General features: G+C 44.6%; 1 protein-coding gene across 2 annotated transcripts in view; it reads right to left on the bottom strand.

Annotated features, from left to right (window-relative positions):
- Positions 1–15,329, bottom strand: part of fbxo25 (F-box protein 25) — a 60,089-nt gene that overhangs the window by 42,189 nt on the left and 2,571 nt on the right. For both annotated transcript variants that reach the window (XM_085996427.1, XM_085996429.1), the window contains exon 2: positions 3,189–3,292. In XM_085996427.1, coding sequence (XP_085852553.1) covers positions 3,189–3,292 — 104 coding nt within the window. The remainder of the gene's footprint in view (positions 1–3,188; positions 3,293–15,329) is intronic.

Raw genomic sequence — 15,329 nt, 5'->3', positions numbered from 1 at the left:
TGTGGGTGTGAGGCTTGCAACAGTGTAAAGTGTGTGAGGGTGAGATAAAACATATAAATGTTAGGGTTGAGTCCTGATAGAGATTGATGGTAGGTGAGTAGTGAATTGAGCAGTGGATGAGGCTAGTGGAGCACTTGGTAGGATATGCCTTTTGAAGATGAACTCACTCACCATGACAATTCGTGTGAGAGCATTAAACCTCTTCCTGTTCGATGAGCAACACTTCTGGCATTGAATTCCACCACTATTTCCTCCCACTGCTTCCTGAGCACGTGTCTGGAGGGCCTCCTGTCCCCTTGCGGATACATGACATCTCTCCTCCATTCCACCAAAGTCTCCAGCGCATTATCAGAAAACCTTGGTGCATGCAGTCTACCATGGTCAGCCATTCTTCACTTTTTCACAGGACAGATTCACTTCTGAAATGACTTCCAGCACCTATTCCAGCAACAATGCATCTCTCCTTTAAGAGGTGCAGGCTACCTTTAAGTAAGGCTAGGCACTCGCGATATTGGGCTCCCTGCTGACACATGCAGCCAATGAATAACACGGGGGGGCCGCTGGCTGCACGCAGCAATCATTTCAAACAGCAGGCGATATGAATTGGACGTACTGCCTGCATCGCAGTGAATGGGCACGGGTTAATCTCTGCGCCAATTTCCGGGGGTTATCCAATTTAACCCCACAATCTACTGCTCCCTTTACGAATTTCAGCTTGCCCATTGTCAAAACTACTCAAACAAATCCTCAAAGGTCAAAGAAAACGCAAAATCATTTGGACTTGTATATAATTATGACTGTAGTGGTTTTCATTATGGTTCTAGTGTTGGCATCGCCCATCGTTCCTGCGTATTACCAGGAGTGCGCTATGGTTTAAAAAAAAAAACGATATTATGATGATGTAGTTGTTGCTAATCAGGCTCATTTTTGGAGATGGTTGTTGTTACCTTGGAATTCTGCGAGGGGGGGTGGGGGCATTATATGTATTGTACTTTTATATTGTAAACCGAACACCAGAGGGCCCCTTAATGGGAGCAAGCATCCTATAGCAATTACACTTTAGGATCTGTTTATTATATCCAGAGAGAGAATGTTCCAGAGAGTCTGAAAAAGCAGCAGCCATTACATCACCACACCAACTTGGGTGTTTGACAGACACAACCGTTTCTATAATTAACCAAATAATCTCCTTTTCCATATTTATATATCCAACAGGAATTCAGGGGGAAAAATAAAAATCAGGAAAATGAGATCCCTGCAGTGATAAGAGCACTCAGTACAGTATTCTATTTTATTAAGACAAAATACACAAGCATATATTTAAAAAGAATGTACAACTTTGCATATAAAAATATTCCTGCATCTGGCATTAAACAACAACAACTTGTATTTATATAGCGCCTTTAACGTAATAAAATGTCCCAAGGTGCTTCACAGGAGTATTAAGACAAAAAATTTGACACCGAGCCACACAAGGATAAATTAGGGCAGATGAGCAAGAACTTGGTCAAAGAGGCAGGTTTTAAGGAGCGTCTTAAAGGAGGAAAGTGAGGTAGCGAGGCGAAGAGGTTTAGGCAGGGAATTCTAGAGCTTAGGGCCCAGGCAACAGAAGGCATAGCCACCAATGTTTGAGCGATTATAATCAGGGATGTTCAAGCCAGCAGAATTAGAGGAGCGCAGATATCTTGGGGAGGCTGATGAGCTGGAGGAGATTACAGAGATAGGGAGGGGCGAGGCAATGGAGGGATTTGAAAACAAGGATGAGAATTTTGAAGTCGAGGGCCTAGAAATTCACTATGGCCCCGCCAGCTGCCTAGCGCCCAAAAGTTAGCGCTGGGCGGGAAGCCTATAGCGATCGTCAGATATTCATTGTTAGCGCCCCAATTCGGAAGCGGGCGCTATACCAGGGTGTGCCCGCCTCCGCTTGGTGCGCTGACACTGAATATCAGCGCTCTTGGCGCCGCTGCGCCAGGCGCTGCGCAGCGGCAGGCTGCGGTACTGCAGGCCTCCTCCTTCTCTTAAGGGGGAGCTGCCTGCAACGGGGAGATCGCCGCTGGATAGTGCCGGCAAATGAGCCCGGCACCATGGAGAAGTGCCGGGCTCGCGGAAAGCAGCCGGCAATGCCGCGGGGGGGGTGGAGGAGGCTGGGGAAGGAGGTGCGGGCAGGCGGCCACCGCTAAAGCGCCCCACTAAGGCAGCAGGACGGCCCCGTTTTCTGGTCGCTGTTTGCGGCCGCTTCGGAGGAGGCGGCCGCAACTAAATATGGGGATCGACGCGGTTTCGGGGCGGAACCGGGGCACTGCGCACACCGATGACGTCATCGGTGCCGGCGCAGCGCTAACGGCTACCGCCGCCAATACCGCTGCGCTGAATATCTGCGCAAACTCATTTTTGGCGCAAAATCACCCTTTAGGCGTTAACTGGGCGCAAAGCTGGCAGCGCCTTAATGAATTTCTAGGCCGAGGTGTTGCTTAACCGGGAGCCAATGTAGGTCAGCGAGCCGAGCACAGGGGTGATGGGCGAACGGGACTTGGTGCGAGTTAGGGCAAGAGCAGCCAAGTTTTGGATGACCTCAAATTTATGTAGGGTAGAACGTGGGAGGTCAGCCAGGAGTGCGTTGGAATAGTCAAATCTAGAGGTAACAAAGGCATGGATGAGGGTTTCAGCAGTGGATGAGCTGAGGCAAGGGCGGAGACGGGAGATGTTAGAGGTGGAAGTAAGAGGTCTTTGTTATACTGCGGATATGCGGTCGGAAGCTCATTTCAGGGTCAAATATGACCCCAAGGTTGTGAACAGTGTGGTTCAGCCTCAGACAGATGTTAGGGAGAGGGATGGAGTCAGTGGCTAGGGAACGGAGTTTGTGGTGGGGACCGAAAACAATGGCTTCGGTCTTCCCAATATTTAATTGGAGAAAATTTCTGCTCATCCAGAACTGGATGTCGGACAAGCAGTCTGACAATTTAGAGACCGTGGAGGGATCGAGAGAAGTGGTGGTGAGGTAGAGCTGATGAGGTAGTTCTGTAATCATGAAATTCTATTATGATAGAATTAACAGATTAATTTGATTACTTTATCTAATCAACACAGATAGGATCATTAACAAGTTTTTCCATAACTAAAAGAATCAAATAATTTAGTCTCCAATGTTTACCGTTCACTTTAAAATAAGTGATTATTAAAAACCTTACATTGGGTCTTTGTGTTGTTGTTGAAGTGATCCTTCTTCCTCTTTTTCACTATCACCTCACAGTCTTCCCCAATAATTTTATTTTCCTTGCTCTCTTCCTGAAATCTATTTCAAACAAAGGATTTTAAATACTTTTTATATACACAATGTGGTCATAGTATAGACATTCATTTTATGCTAAAGCTTCATGTGGCTAAATACTAAATTCACTCAATAGTTTTCAACAATAATTAACGGATTTGAAAAAGGGGTTGGTAATGAAATAGGTCACACACCCAAAGGACACTCTGGCTCTGAAATAGAGCTAGTTGTGTTATTAGTCACAGCATATGAAAAACAGGGGCACAAGGAATTAAACAAAGGAGTTTGCACATTCTCCCCGTGTTTGCGTGGGTTTTCTCCGGGTGCTCCGGTTTCCTCCCACAGTCCAAAGATGTGCAGGTTAGGTTGATTGGCTATGATAAATTGACCCTTAGTGTTAGGGGGATTAAATACGTGGGGTTACGGGGATAGGGTGGGATATGTGTTGGTGTAGGGGTTACGGGGATCGGGTGGGATATGGCCTCTATCTGCACTGTGTGGTTTCTGTGATTTCTGTGATTCTGAAATACTTTAGATTAGAGATTTCAGATTCATTGTTGCTATTACAGGATAGATTTTCTCTGCTTTTGATGTTTAAGTTTGATGTGTATTTATATTCTAATTCCAAAGGCACAGCATTCTGAAACTTTCATGCTGAAATTACGTCAAAGACAGGGTAAACAGATTGTTTAGTTTCCAATGAGGTTATAACTAATCTAAAAATGTTAAGTATATAATTTTTAAAAATCCGATCCTTAACTTCTGGAATAGTATGCAATTATAACACTGATATGCATGTGGTCCAGACAGATCCTAAACCATTTTACATGGGTAAAAGCCAATGAAAACATGCAGATACTGCATGGTTTTTATTTGCTTTACAACCGCAAACATTTTCATGCAATTCTGTAGGTTACACCGTTCAGTAAATTATCCAATGCAAATGTGCATGCGATACTATACTTGGATCAGTAAAACATCCAGAGGTTGGCAAAGCAGCCAAGGACCGAAAAATGGAGTTAGACAAATCAAATACAATTGGGCAAATCAGTGGCAAATGAAATTCAATACAGGTAAGTGCAAGGTATTACATAATGGCAGAAAAAATGGGTATCACATACATACTATGGATGGTGTAGAAATAGCTAAAGGTGAAGCAGAAATATGAGAATAGGTTCAGAACTTAACAGTGGAGCAGCAACAAACAAAGCAAATAGGATACATAATACTAGCTCAGTTCAGTACAATTCATAAGATGTCATGCTTAAACTGTATAGTGTCCTGGTCAGAATGCATGTTGAGCTCTGTATTCTGTTTTGCTTACAAGGGAAACACTCAAGCTACAGTGCCAGTGCAGCCTTGGTCCAAACATGGGCAAAGGAACTGAATTCCAGAGGTGAGGCGAGAGTGACTGCCCTTGACATCAAAGCAGCATTTGACCGAGTGTGGCATCAAGGAGCCCTAGTAAAACTGAAGTCAATGGGAATCAGGAGGAAAACGCTCCACTGGCTGGAGTCATACCTAGCACAAAGGAAGATGGTTGTGGTGGTTGAAGGTCAATCATCACAGCCCCAGGACATCGCTGCAGGAGTTCCTCAGGGCAGTGTCCTAGGCACAACCATCTTCAGCGGCTTCATCAATGACCTTCCCTCCAACATAAGGTCAGAAATGGGATTTTCGCTGATGACTGCACAGTGTTCAGTGCCATTCACAACTCCTCAGATAATGAAGCAGTCCATGCCCGCATGCAACAAGACCTGGATGACGTTCAGGATTGGGCTGATAAGTGGCAGGTAACATTCGCACCACAGAAGTGCCAGGCAATGACTATCTCCAACAAGCGAGTGTCTAACCACCTCCCCTTGACATTCAACGGCATTACCACCATCCACATCCTGGGGGTCACCATTGACCAGAAACTTAACTGGACCAGCCACATAAATACTGTGGCAACAAGAGCAGGTCAGAGGCTAGGTATTCTGTGGCGAGTGTCTCACCTCCTGACTCCCCAAAGCCTTTCCACCATCTACAAGGCACAAGTAAGGAGTGTGATGGAATACTCTCCACTTGCCTGGATGAGTGCAGCTCCAACAACACTCAAGAAGCTTGACACCATCCAGGACAAAGCAGCCTATTTGATTGGCACCCCATCCACCACCTTAAACATTCACTCCCTCCACCACCGGCGTACCGTGGCTGCAGCGTGTACCATCTACAAAATGCACTGCAGCAACTCGGCAAGGCATCTTCGGCAACACCTCCCAAACCCGCGACCTCTGCCACCTAGAAGGACAAGGGCAGCAGGCGCATGGGAACACCACCACCTCCAAGTTCCCCTCCAAGTCACACACCATCCTGACTTAGAAGTATTTCGCCGATCCTCATCGTCGCTGGGTCAAAATCCTGGAACTCCCTACCTCACAGCACTGTGGGAGTACCTTCACCACACTGACTGCAGCGGTTCAAGAAGGTGGTTCACCACCGCCTTCTCAAGGGCAACTAGGGATGGGCAATAAATGCTGGCCTTGCCAGTGACACCCAGATCCTATAAGCGAATAATAATACAAAAGAGCCAGGAGGCTGATCCCTGTCATCAAAGGATTCCATTATGAGGAAAGACTGGTAAAAGTGAGACTCTTCAGCACTGAAAATAGGCAGCGAAGATGGGAACTGCAGAGAAATATACAGGACATGTAATGACATAGTTATGGTTAAAACCAGAACATTACTTCAGAATTTGCCATGCACTAGAACTAAGGAGCTAAGAGGTTAAAAATGGTAGAAGTTTAGTACAGATGCCAGTAAAAACATCACTAACATTTGGAATAGTTTCTGGGTAGTTTAGTGGAGACAACAATCTTAGACTCATTTGATGTCAGTACCTGGAGGGGTGACCATCAGGGAAGACCAGGTGCAGAAGGTCACGGAAGGAGCCCCGAGGAGGGGCGGTTGGTGAGGTCACAGAAGGAGCCCCGGGAGGGGCGGCTGGTGAGCAGGCCCGGGCGTTGGGCTGAAGATTGTCGGACAGGAGGAATGGTGGAAATGGAAGGGCGGCGCGCACAGACGCAGCGGCTTTGCTTCTCCCAGGACGGTGCTATTTACGTTTAATGTTAATGTTATTTGTACTGGACTCATGGGAGCTTGCAAGATCACATTTCGTTGTTCATGTACTTGTGCATTGTACAATGCACAAGTACAAGTTGAATTATTATTATTATTAATGGGGGAAATGTATGCCTTTTATTCTGGATGGATGAATTACAATGGCCCAAATAAACTTCAATTGTACCTATCTTATGGATTGTCAAAATTTCTTGCCAAATTTGCTGTACATGAAATAGATTCCAGTAGTACAATACTATAGAAATGGAAGAAGGTTTTTAATGTTATACATTATATATTTTCTTTCTTTAAACTTGAATGCAAAAACCAGTGAATACAGCCTGCTCGATAATGCAAAGACCTTTCTGTGCTTAAAAAATTCCAATCTAATCATTTCAATTAAGCAATGTAAATAACACGATAACCTGGATATTTAGTGCTTACAAAATTTAAATCAGATCATTTGAATTAAGCGACTTAGTTCAGTCTTGTCTTAATTCAAAAATACACCACTCTACGTACACTAGACAGGTCAAAACAATTTTCTCCTCACCACTCCATGGTGAAACGCTCCCCTATTGAGATACACTGATACCCTGCCAATGGAATGACAAAAATCTGATCTTGACAGGTTTGCAGTTTCAGGTGATAAGACAGCCCAAGACATGGCAGATCTTTGGATTCTAAATCATAGAATGATACAGCACAGAAGGAGGCCATTCAGCCCATTGTGCCTGTACCGGCTCTTGGAAAGAGCCATCCAATTAATACCTTTCCCCATAGCCCTGCAAATTTCTCCCCTTCAAGTATTTATCCAATTCCCTTTTGAAAGTTATTATTAAATCCGCTTCCACCACCCTTTCAGGCGGTGCATTCCAGATCATAACTCGCTGCGTGAAAACATTTCTCCTCATCTTGCTTCTGGTTCTTTTGACAATTACCTTAAATCTGTGTCCTCTGGTTACCGACCCTCCTGCCACTGGAAACAGTTTCTCCTTATTTACTCTATCAAAACCGTTCATGATTTTGAACACCTCTATTAAATCTCCATATAACTGATGTCCCTCATCCCTGGTACCATTCAAGTAAATCTCCTCTGCACCCTCTCGGAGGCATGCAGAGGAGGCTTTGAACAAAGATCTTGAGCAACTTTGCTCTTATGTTACGGTACCAGGTCAATGGTATGCCTATAAACTTAAGAATGATTAGACTTAGAACCCAGATCAACTAAACACATTTTAGCAGATTCTTCCCAATCTTGGATGCATTTATTCCAGTGGAATCAGACTACAGTAGGAGAGTCCTGTAATTACTTCCAGTGATAATCATAGAATGGTTACAGCACGGAAGGCGGCCATTCGGCCCGTCGAGCCCGTGCTGACTCTCAGCTAGTCCCACTCCCCCGCCCTTTCCCCGTAGCCGTGCAATTTTTTTTCCTTCAGATACTTATCCAACTCCGTTTTGAAAGATAAGAATCATGCATCATCTTCTCCATATTTTAAGATGGGTTCTCCCCATCCTTAGCCAGATTCAGTTTGTTTTTGAGTACGGAGAAACAGAAGTCTTTCATTAGTATATTGAAAGAAACAGTGAAGTGATTGTCTCTCTGAAAATAAATATCTGTGATAAGTTTGTGGGACCCGTTGAGTACAGGAAACTCTTTATTATCCGGCACCAACGGGACCGGCGTGGTGCCGGTTTATCAAAAAGTCCGGATTACAGAGAGGTATAGTTTAAAAGGTACGAGAGCCCCGTACACAGCAACAAATCCAGGCTTCCCCATGTGCAGGAACTCCGGCCACAGACCAAGCCTCCCTGTTGCTTAGCAACAAGTGCACGAACCCCAGTTACACAGCCACAGATCCAGGAACTGCCACTAATATGAAGTAAAACTTACCTGAACCTACTCCTGAATTTTGCCGGTTAACAGAGATTTCCGGTTATTTAGGTGCCGGTAAATCGAGAGTTTCCTGTAAATAGAATTGTTTTTTCTGCCACTAAGAAGTCCACCCTGTTGAATATAAACTTGGTAGGATGGCAGGTAACTTCTTATTGATATACATAAAGTACTCTAGTCTTTACATCTCCTTTATCCTCTCCAAGTTAACAGATTCAAATACTTCTGAAATTAAACTTGTTCAGGGCAAGATTCATATCTCGGGCATTAGTTAGTTGGCAAACAGTTTAATGTTTCAAGGACTTATGAACCAGAGAAAATACAGGGCATACTCTAGCTAAACTCCTACCAGAATCAACCAAAAGCTCTTTTTGAAGCAATTTTAGCTTTAATCTAGATCTTGTGAACTAATTTAAATTAGCTAAAAGAAAAAAAGACTTGCATTTATATAGCACCTTTCACGAGCTCAGGATGTCTCAAAGCACTTTACAGCCAACGAAGTACTTTTGAAGTGTAGTCACTGATTGTAATGTAAGAAACGCGGCAGCCAATTTGTGCACAGCAAGCGCCCACAAAAAGCAATGTGATAATGACCAGATAATCTGTTTTTAGTGTTGTTGATTGTGGGATAAATATTTGCCAGGGCATCGGGGATAACTCCCCAGCTCTTCTTTGAAAGAGTGTCCTGGGATCTTTTAAGTCCACCTGAAAGCAGATGGGGCTTCAGTTTAACGGCTCATCCGAAAAACAGCACCTCCGACAGTGCAGCACTGGAGTGCTCAAGTCTCTGGAGTGGGACGTGAACCCACAACCTTCTGACTCAGAGGAGAGTGCGCTACCAACTGAGCCATGGCTGATGCCGAGACGGCTGAAAGTGAAAATATAATCCAATTCCTTCTGCACAGCCAGGCAAGATTGCTGATGCAGCATTTTCTATTCCTGTTCAGAGTAGAATGGAGTTTTACTTGTAAAAGGTATTAATTGCTTGAAATTTGAGCCTATTTGTTTACTGAGGATATGCGGTTCAGTCCAAATGCCTTTGATCACCTGCCATCCAAACAGCGATGGATGTATTTATCATCACAGTAGAATCATAGAATGGTTACAGCACAGAAGGAGGCCATTCGACCCGTTGAGCTCGTGCCGGCTCTCTGCAAGAGCACTTCAGCTAGTCCCACTCCCCCGCCCTTTCCCTGTAGCCCTGCAAATTTATTTCCTTCAGGTACTTAGCCAATTCCCTTTTGAAAGCCATGATTGAATCTTTCAGGCAGTGAACTCCAGATCCTAACCACTCGCGGCATAAAATGTTTTTCCTCATGTCGCCTTTGGTTCTTCTGCCAATCACCTTAAATCTGTGTCCTCTGGTTCTCGACCCTTCCGCCAATGGGAACAGTTTCGCTCTGTTTACGCTGTCCAGACCTGTCATGATTTTGAACACCTCTATCAAATCTCCTCTCAACCTTCTCTGCTCTAAGGAGAACAACCCCAGCTTCTCCAGTCTATTCACGTAACTGAAGTCCCTCATCCCTGGAACCATTCTCGTAAATCCTTTCTGCACCCTCTCTAAGGCCTTCACATCCTTCCTAAAGTGTGGTGCCCAGAATTGGACACAATACTCCAGTTGAGGCCGAACCAGTGTTTTATAAAGGTTCATCATAACTTCCTTGCTTTTGTACTCTATGCCTCTATTTATGAAGCCCAGGATCCCATATACTTTATAACCGCTTTCTCAACCTGCCCAGCCACCTTCAACGATTTGTGCACATATACCCCCAAGTCTCTCTGTTCATGCACCCCTTTTAGGATTGTACCCTTTAGTTTATATTGCCTCTCCTCGTTCTTCGTACCAAAATGTATCACTTTGCACTTTCCTGCATTGAAATTCATCTGCCATGTGTTCGCCCATTCCACCAGCCTGTCTATGTCTTCTTGAAGTCTATCACTATCCTCCTCGCTGTTCACTATACTTCCAAGTTTTGTGTCTTCTGCAAATTTTGAAATTGTGCCCTGTACTCACAAGTCTAAGTCATGAATATATATATCTCAAGAAAAGCAGTGGTCCTAGTACCAACCCGTGGGGAACACCACTGTGTATCTTCCTCCAGTCCGAAAAACTGTTCACCACTACTCTCTGTTTCCTGTCACTTAGCCAATTTCGTATCCATGCTGCCACTGTGCCTTTTATTCCATGGGCTTCAACTTTGCTGGCAAGCCCATCATGTGGCACTTTATCAAACACCTTTTGGAAGTCCATGTACACCACATCAACCGCATTGCCCTCATCAACCCTCTGTTACCTCATCAAAAAACTCAATCAAATTAGTTAAACACGATTTGCCTTTAACAAATTTGTGCTGGCTTTCCTTAATTAATCCATACTTGTCCAAGTGACTAAATTTTGGCCTGGATTATCGTTTCTAAAAGCTTCCCCACTACCAAGGTTCAACTGACTGGCCTGTAGTTGCTGGGTTTATCCTTACACCCTTTTTTGAACAAGGGTGTAACATTTGCAATTCTCCAGTCCTCTGGCACCCCTCTCCACGCACCCCCCCCCCCCCCCGTATCTAAGCAGGATTGGAAGATTATGGCCAGTACTTCCGCAATTTCCACCTTTACTTCTCTCAGCATCCTAGGATGCATCCCATCCAGTCCTGGTGACTTATCTTCTTTAAGTACAACCTGCTTTTCTAGTACCTCCTCATTATCAATTTTCATCCCACCCAGTATCTCAACTACCTCCACTTTCACTATGACTTTGGCAGCATCGTCCTCCTTGGTAAAGACAGATGCAAAGTACTCATTTAGTACCTCAGCTATGCCCTCTGCCTCCATGCATAATTGGCCCCACCCCTCCTCTTACTACCCGTTTATTATTTATATGCCTATAGAAGACTTTGTGATTCCCTTTTATGTTAGCTGCCAATCTATTCTCATACTCTGTCTTTGCCCCTCTTATTTCCTTTTTCATTTCCACTCTGAACTTTCTATATTCATCCTTGTATTCTCAACCTGACATGTGTCATACGCCCCCTTTTTCTGCTTCATCTTACTCTCTATTGCTTTTGTCACCCAGGGAGCTCTGGCTTTGGTTGCCCTACTTTTCCCCCTCGTGGGAATGTACCTCGACTGTACCCGAACCATCTCCTCTTTAAAGGCAGCCCATTGTTCGATTACAGTTTTGCCTGCCAATCTTTGATTCCAATTTACCTGGGACAGATCCATTCTCAACCCACTAAAATTGGCTTTCCTCCAATGAAGTATTTTTACTCTAGATTGTTCCCTGTCCTTTTCCATAGCTAGTCTAAACCTTATGATACTGTGATCACTGTTCCCTAAATGTTCCCCTACTGACACTTGTTCTACTTAACCCACCTCATTCCCCAGAACCAGATCCAGCTCCAGCAATGCCTCCTTCCTCATTGGGACAGAAGCATACTGATCAAGAAAGTTCTCCTGAACACACTTCAGAAATTCTTCCCCCTCTCTACATTATTACTATCCCAGTCTATATTAGGATAGTTGAAGTCACCCATTATCACAACTCTATTGTTTTTGCATCTCTCTGTAATTTCCCTGCAAATCTGTTCCTCTATATCTTTCCCCGTACCTTAGTTCAAGATTGTTCACAATACACAGATGCTAGCTTTTCTCTCAAGACACTATTGCATTTTCTGTGGTAGCATTATTTTTTTTAATTTTCTGAATTTTTAGGAACTGGAATTGCAAGATCCAAGGTAAGTCAGAACGCTCCAGTCTTCCTGGAACTACACAGCAACAGTAGAGCTTTAAGATTCCCTGGTCTAAATATCCATTTGGCAGCCAAGGAAGGCAGAATTTCTGTATCTTTATGATCAAGTGATCCTTGAATTAAGCACTTTGTGCTCATCTCATGAAAACTGCTTCTATGAATATTGGGGCAAGACCGTGCAAAATGATGTCTTCTCGGGCAGTTTCCCCCACATCCCTGTAACGAAGCAAAGTTCCACTCACCAGTAATGGCCAGACGCAGCGTTCCATTGAAGTTTCCACTAATACTGATGCAACAGTGACTAGAAGTGGCCATTAGTGAGCAACTGCAAAAGGCACTTTCTTTCTGCTTTTTTGGTCCTGCTTCCTTGGATCTTTTGGCTCCCGCATGGAATTCCTCCAGCCCTCAAAGGAGGGTCTACTTCCTTTTTGAATAGATAGAAGCACTAACTGAGCACTAATCTTGAACTTATACCCTGCAATCACTTTTCAATTCTTGCTGCTTCTTGAATCTTTATAAAGTATACTGTCTAGATGGTTTCCAAAGAGACATATAATTTCAAACTTCAGCAGTTTGACTTATAAATATACCAGTAAACTCAGATTTTTGGCCATACATAGATTTTTTGCAAAGCAAAATACCTTGGGCTGAAGTCCTGACCCAGTGTAAAGGGCATCCAAGGCAGACTGCTGCAGGAGTTTAACTGTTTTGGCAAGACTACCCATACTGGCCTCAACAAGTCTTTTACTTGTACCAAAGCACTTAGCTGGACAAGTCATTTATGAATAAATTAACCTCATATAGCTGAAGGAAACAGATTTACGCTTTCACAGTACTTTCAAGTAAAATATACCTATATATTTATCTTTTTAGATTATTTATATGTCCCTATGCTGTTCTGCATTCACATCTGATCTTCATCACTGCAGCTTTGAGGGATACAGATTACAGATCCCTTGATCAGTGAGAACTATAGTGCTTGCAGCCTCACGAGTGGGGGAAACGGTTCCATTGTGCAACTCAAAAGTCGTGTACAACAATGTTAGCTTTATCTTAAAAGTTGTGAGAGACATTCTGTATTTCCCAAAGAAGACACCACAAGAGTAAATGGCAAAGCAAAAGAAATATAATCACTGGAACCAGTCACAATTCACACAGCAATAAGTCTTGCTTTTAAATAGTAATAATTTACCTCTAATTCACATCATTTAAATTATTTAGGTAACAGAAGTTGTAAACAGGATACGAGAAAATAAAATTTACATCTAATTTTTGTGGTGTTGAAGGTGTTGCCATATACTGTACAAGTTATCAGGCCCCTTTCTCCCTTTCTGGGGATGCAAGACAAACCAAACTTTACACACTACAACGCACAGTGTACATGATTGGACATTGGGAAGTCTCAATTTCTAAAACAGGGGAGGGGGATGGGCGGGAGAAAGGGGGGGAAGAGGGGGAGGGGCACCTCGTTGAGATCAGACCAGCATGATTAACAAATATGGAATACTCCTCTCCATGTCCCAAATTGCATGTGCATAATACTACAGGAGATTTATAAGTATCTAGTGCTAAGGCCGCGAATTTCCCAGCAGAGGCGGGATGGTGGCTGGAGCGCTGGTTTCTGGGTTCCAGTCACGATCCTGGCTGCAGCTGCTCGGTCAAAGGAATTTTCCCTTGATTGGGCTCGTTAAGCCCGCCCTGCGGGCTTCCCGGCCAATTAACAGGAAGCGGGTCTAATGACGTCATTTGATGACGTGTCATCAGCCAGTTTCCTTAAAGGGACCACGTCTACATTGAGTTTGACAGTTGTTCTGTCAGTGTTTGACAGCATTGAGGTGCTGCAAACACTCACATGCACTGCATAAAGGTGGACACTTGCACCCAGGCTCTCCAATGACTCCCTCCATATGCTTATGGATGTGTCACAGCACGCGGGAGGTTCTCTTCCAAGCCTCCCCAGGACACCAACGCAGTCTGGTTGCACATTGCACAGGAGGGCAAAAGCAGGGATGTCGTCAGGGGTCTCTGGCTGCAGTGGTGCCAACCTTTCAATGATCCCAGTGGATCACGAAACATTGCTGCAAAGCCACACTCAAACTCACCCTGCTGTGCTACTCAACACATCCCCATCACTCTGCCTTCCATACCCTTCTCCTGCGCATCCTTACTTACACCAACTTACCTTGCACTTCCAACCAACCCTCTCTATCTACTTTATCACTTCCACATCTCACTAGCCACCCTGCACACTCACCCTCATCCTACTGCAAGCATACCAACTAACACACAAGGGTAGGCACTGGAGAGGTATAGCCAATGTCCATGTGAAGTTTCTGGTAATGTGCTATCATACAGTGAAATCTACTTTTCCAACACTGCCCCTTATTGGACAGATCTGAGCGCACCTTGAGAAGTGTCTTACTGAGTTCCAGTGAATGTTGAGACATAACTCTCCCCCCCCCCGCTATAGTGATGAGTGTGCATGGAATGGCTCAGACATTAAAGGGTTGCTTCATGGTGCTGGTGTGGGATGGTGTCAACCTGGCACTTCATGTGGCAGCCAGGGTTAACAGCATCAAGTGAAGTAAATCTGGCCATGGTGATGCCATCGCTGGTCTCCCAGGCAGCAATGTTATCAGGGGCTGATGTCTTGTGCAGCATCAGGCGGAGAAGGTTGGTGATGATGTTGGGCCTGGTGATTTTGGTGTTGGGGCTGATCGTGGAAGGATTCAGAGGACCAAGGTCTGATTTTTTCAAGGGCACCGATGTTGCTGCAATAGATGGCAGCTGCAGGTGTGATGACAGAAGCGATCTGTCAATGGTGAGAGGTTGTTCCAATGAGGTGGCACCGGACATACAGTTGCCTCTAAACACTTGCAAGCTAAAGAAATCTCTACATGTATCACAAATGCAGTAACCAACATTTTCTGCGCTCTGAAACTGACCATCAGCAAAATGGCATCCTCGACACCACTTCTGCAGCTGTCATCTTATCAGAAACATCAGAGCAGACTCAAATCACGCCAGGGTGAGCTGGCGTATTCCCCACACAGCGGGTAACCCATGGGGGAAGAACGTAAAATTGGAAGGAAGCCTCAAAATAGTCTTAAATTGGCTCTTAACAAGCCATTTAATTAGCTCAATTGTATCCCCCGCTGCTTGGTGTTGGGTCAGTTCTCCGCTGACAGACCCAACACTTGGGAGACTCGCGTGGAGGCGGGTTGACAGTGGGTTTCCTACCTGCTGTCAATCATAACGACTTTAACCTCTGACCCACCTCCAAACCCACCCTCTGAGCGCTGGCAAATTCGCAG

Source organism: Somniosus microcephalus, chromosome 9 (assembly GCF_052327205.1).
Source record: "Somniosus microcephalus isolate GS21.2 chromosome 9, FLI_Smic_1.0, whole genome shotgun sequence".
In the NCBI taxonomy this organism is placed as follows: Eukaryota; Metazoa; Chordata; class Chondrichthyes; order Squaliformes; family Somniosidae; genus Somniosus; species Somniosus microcephalus.
This window is presented reverse-complemented; position numbering and strand designations above follow the sequence as displayed.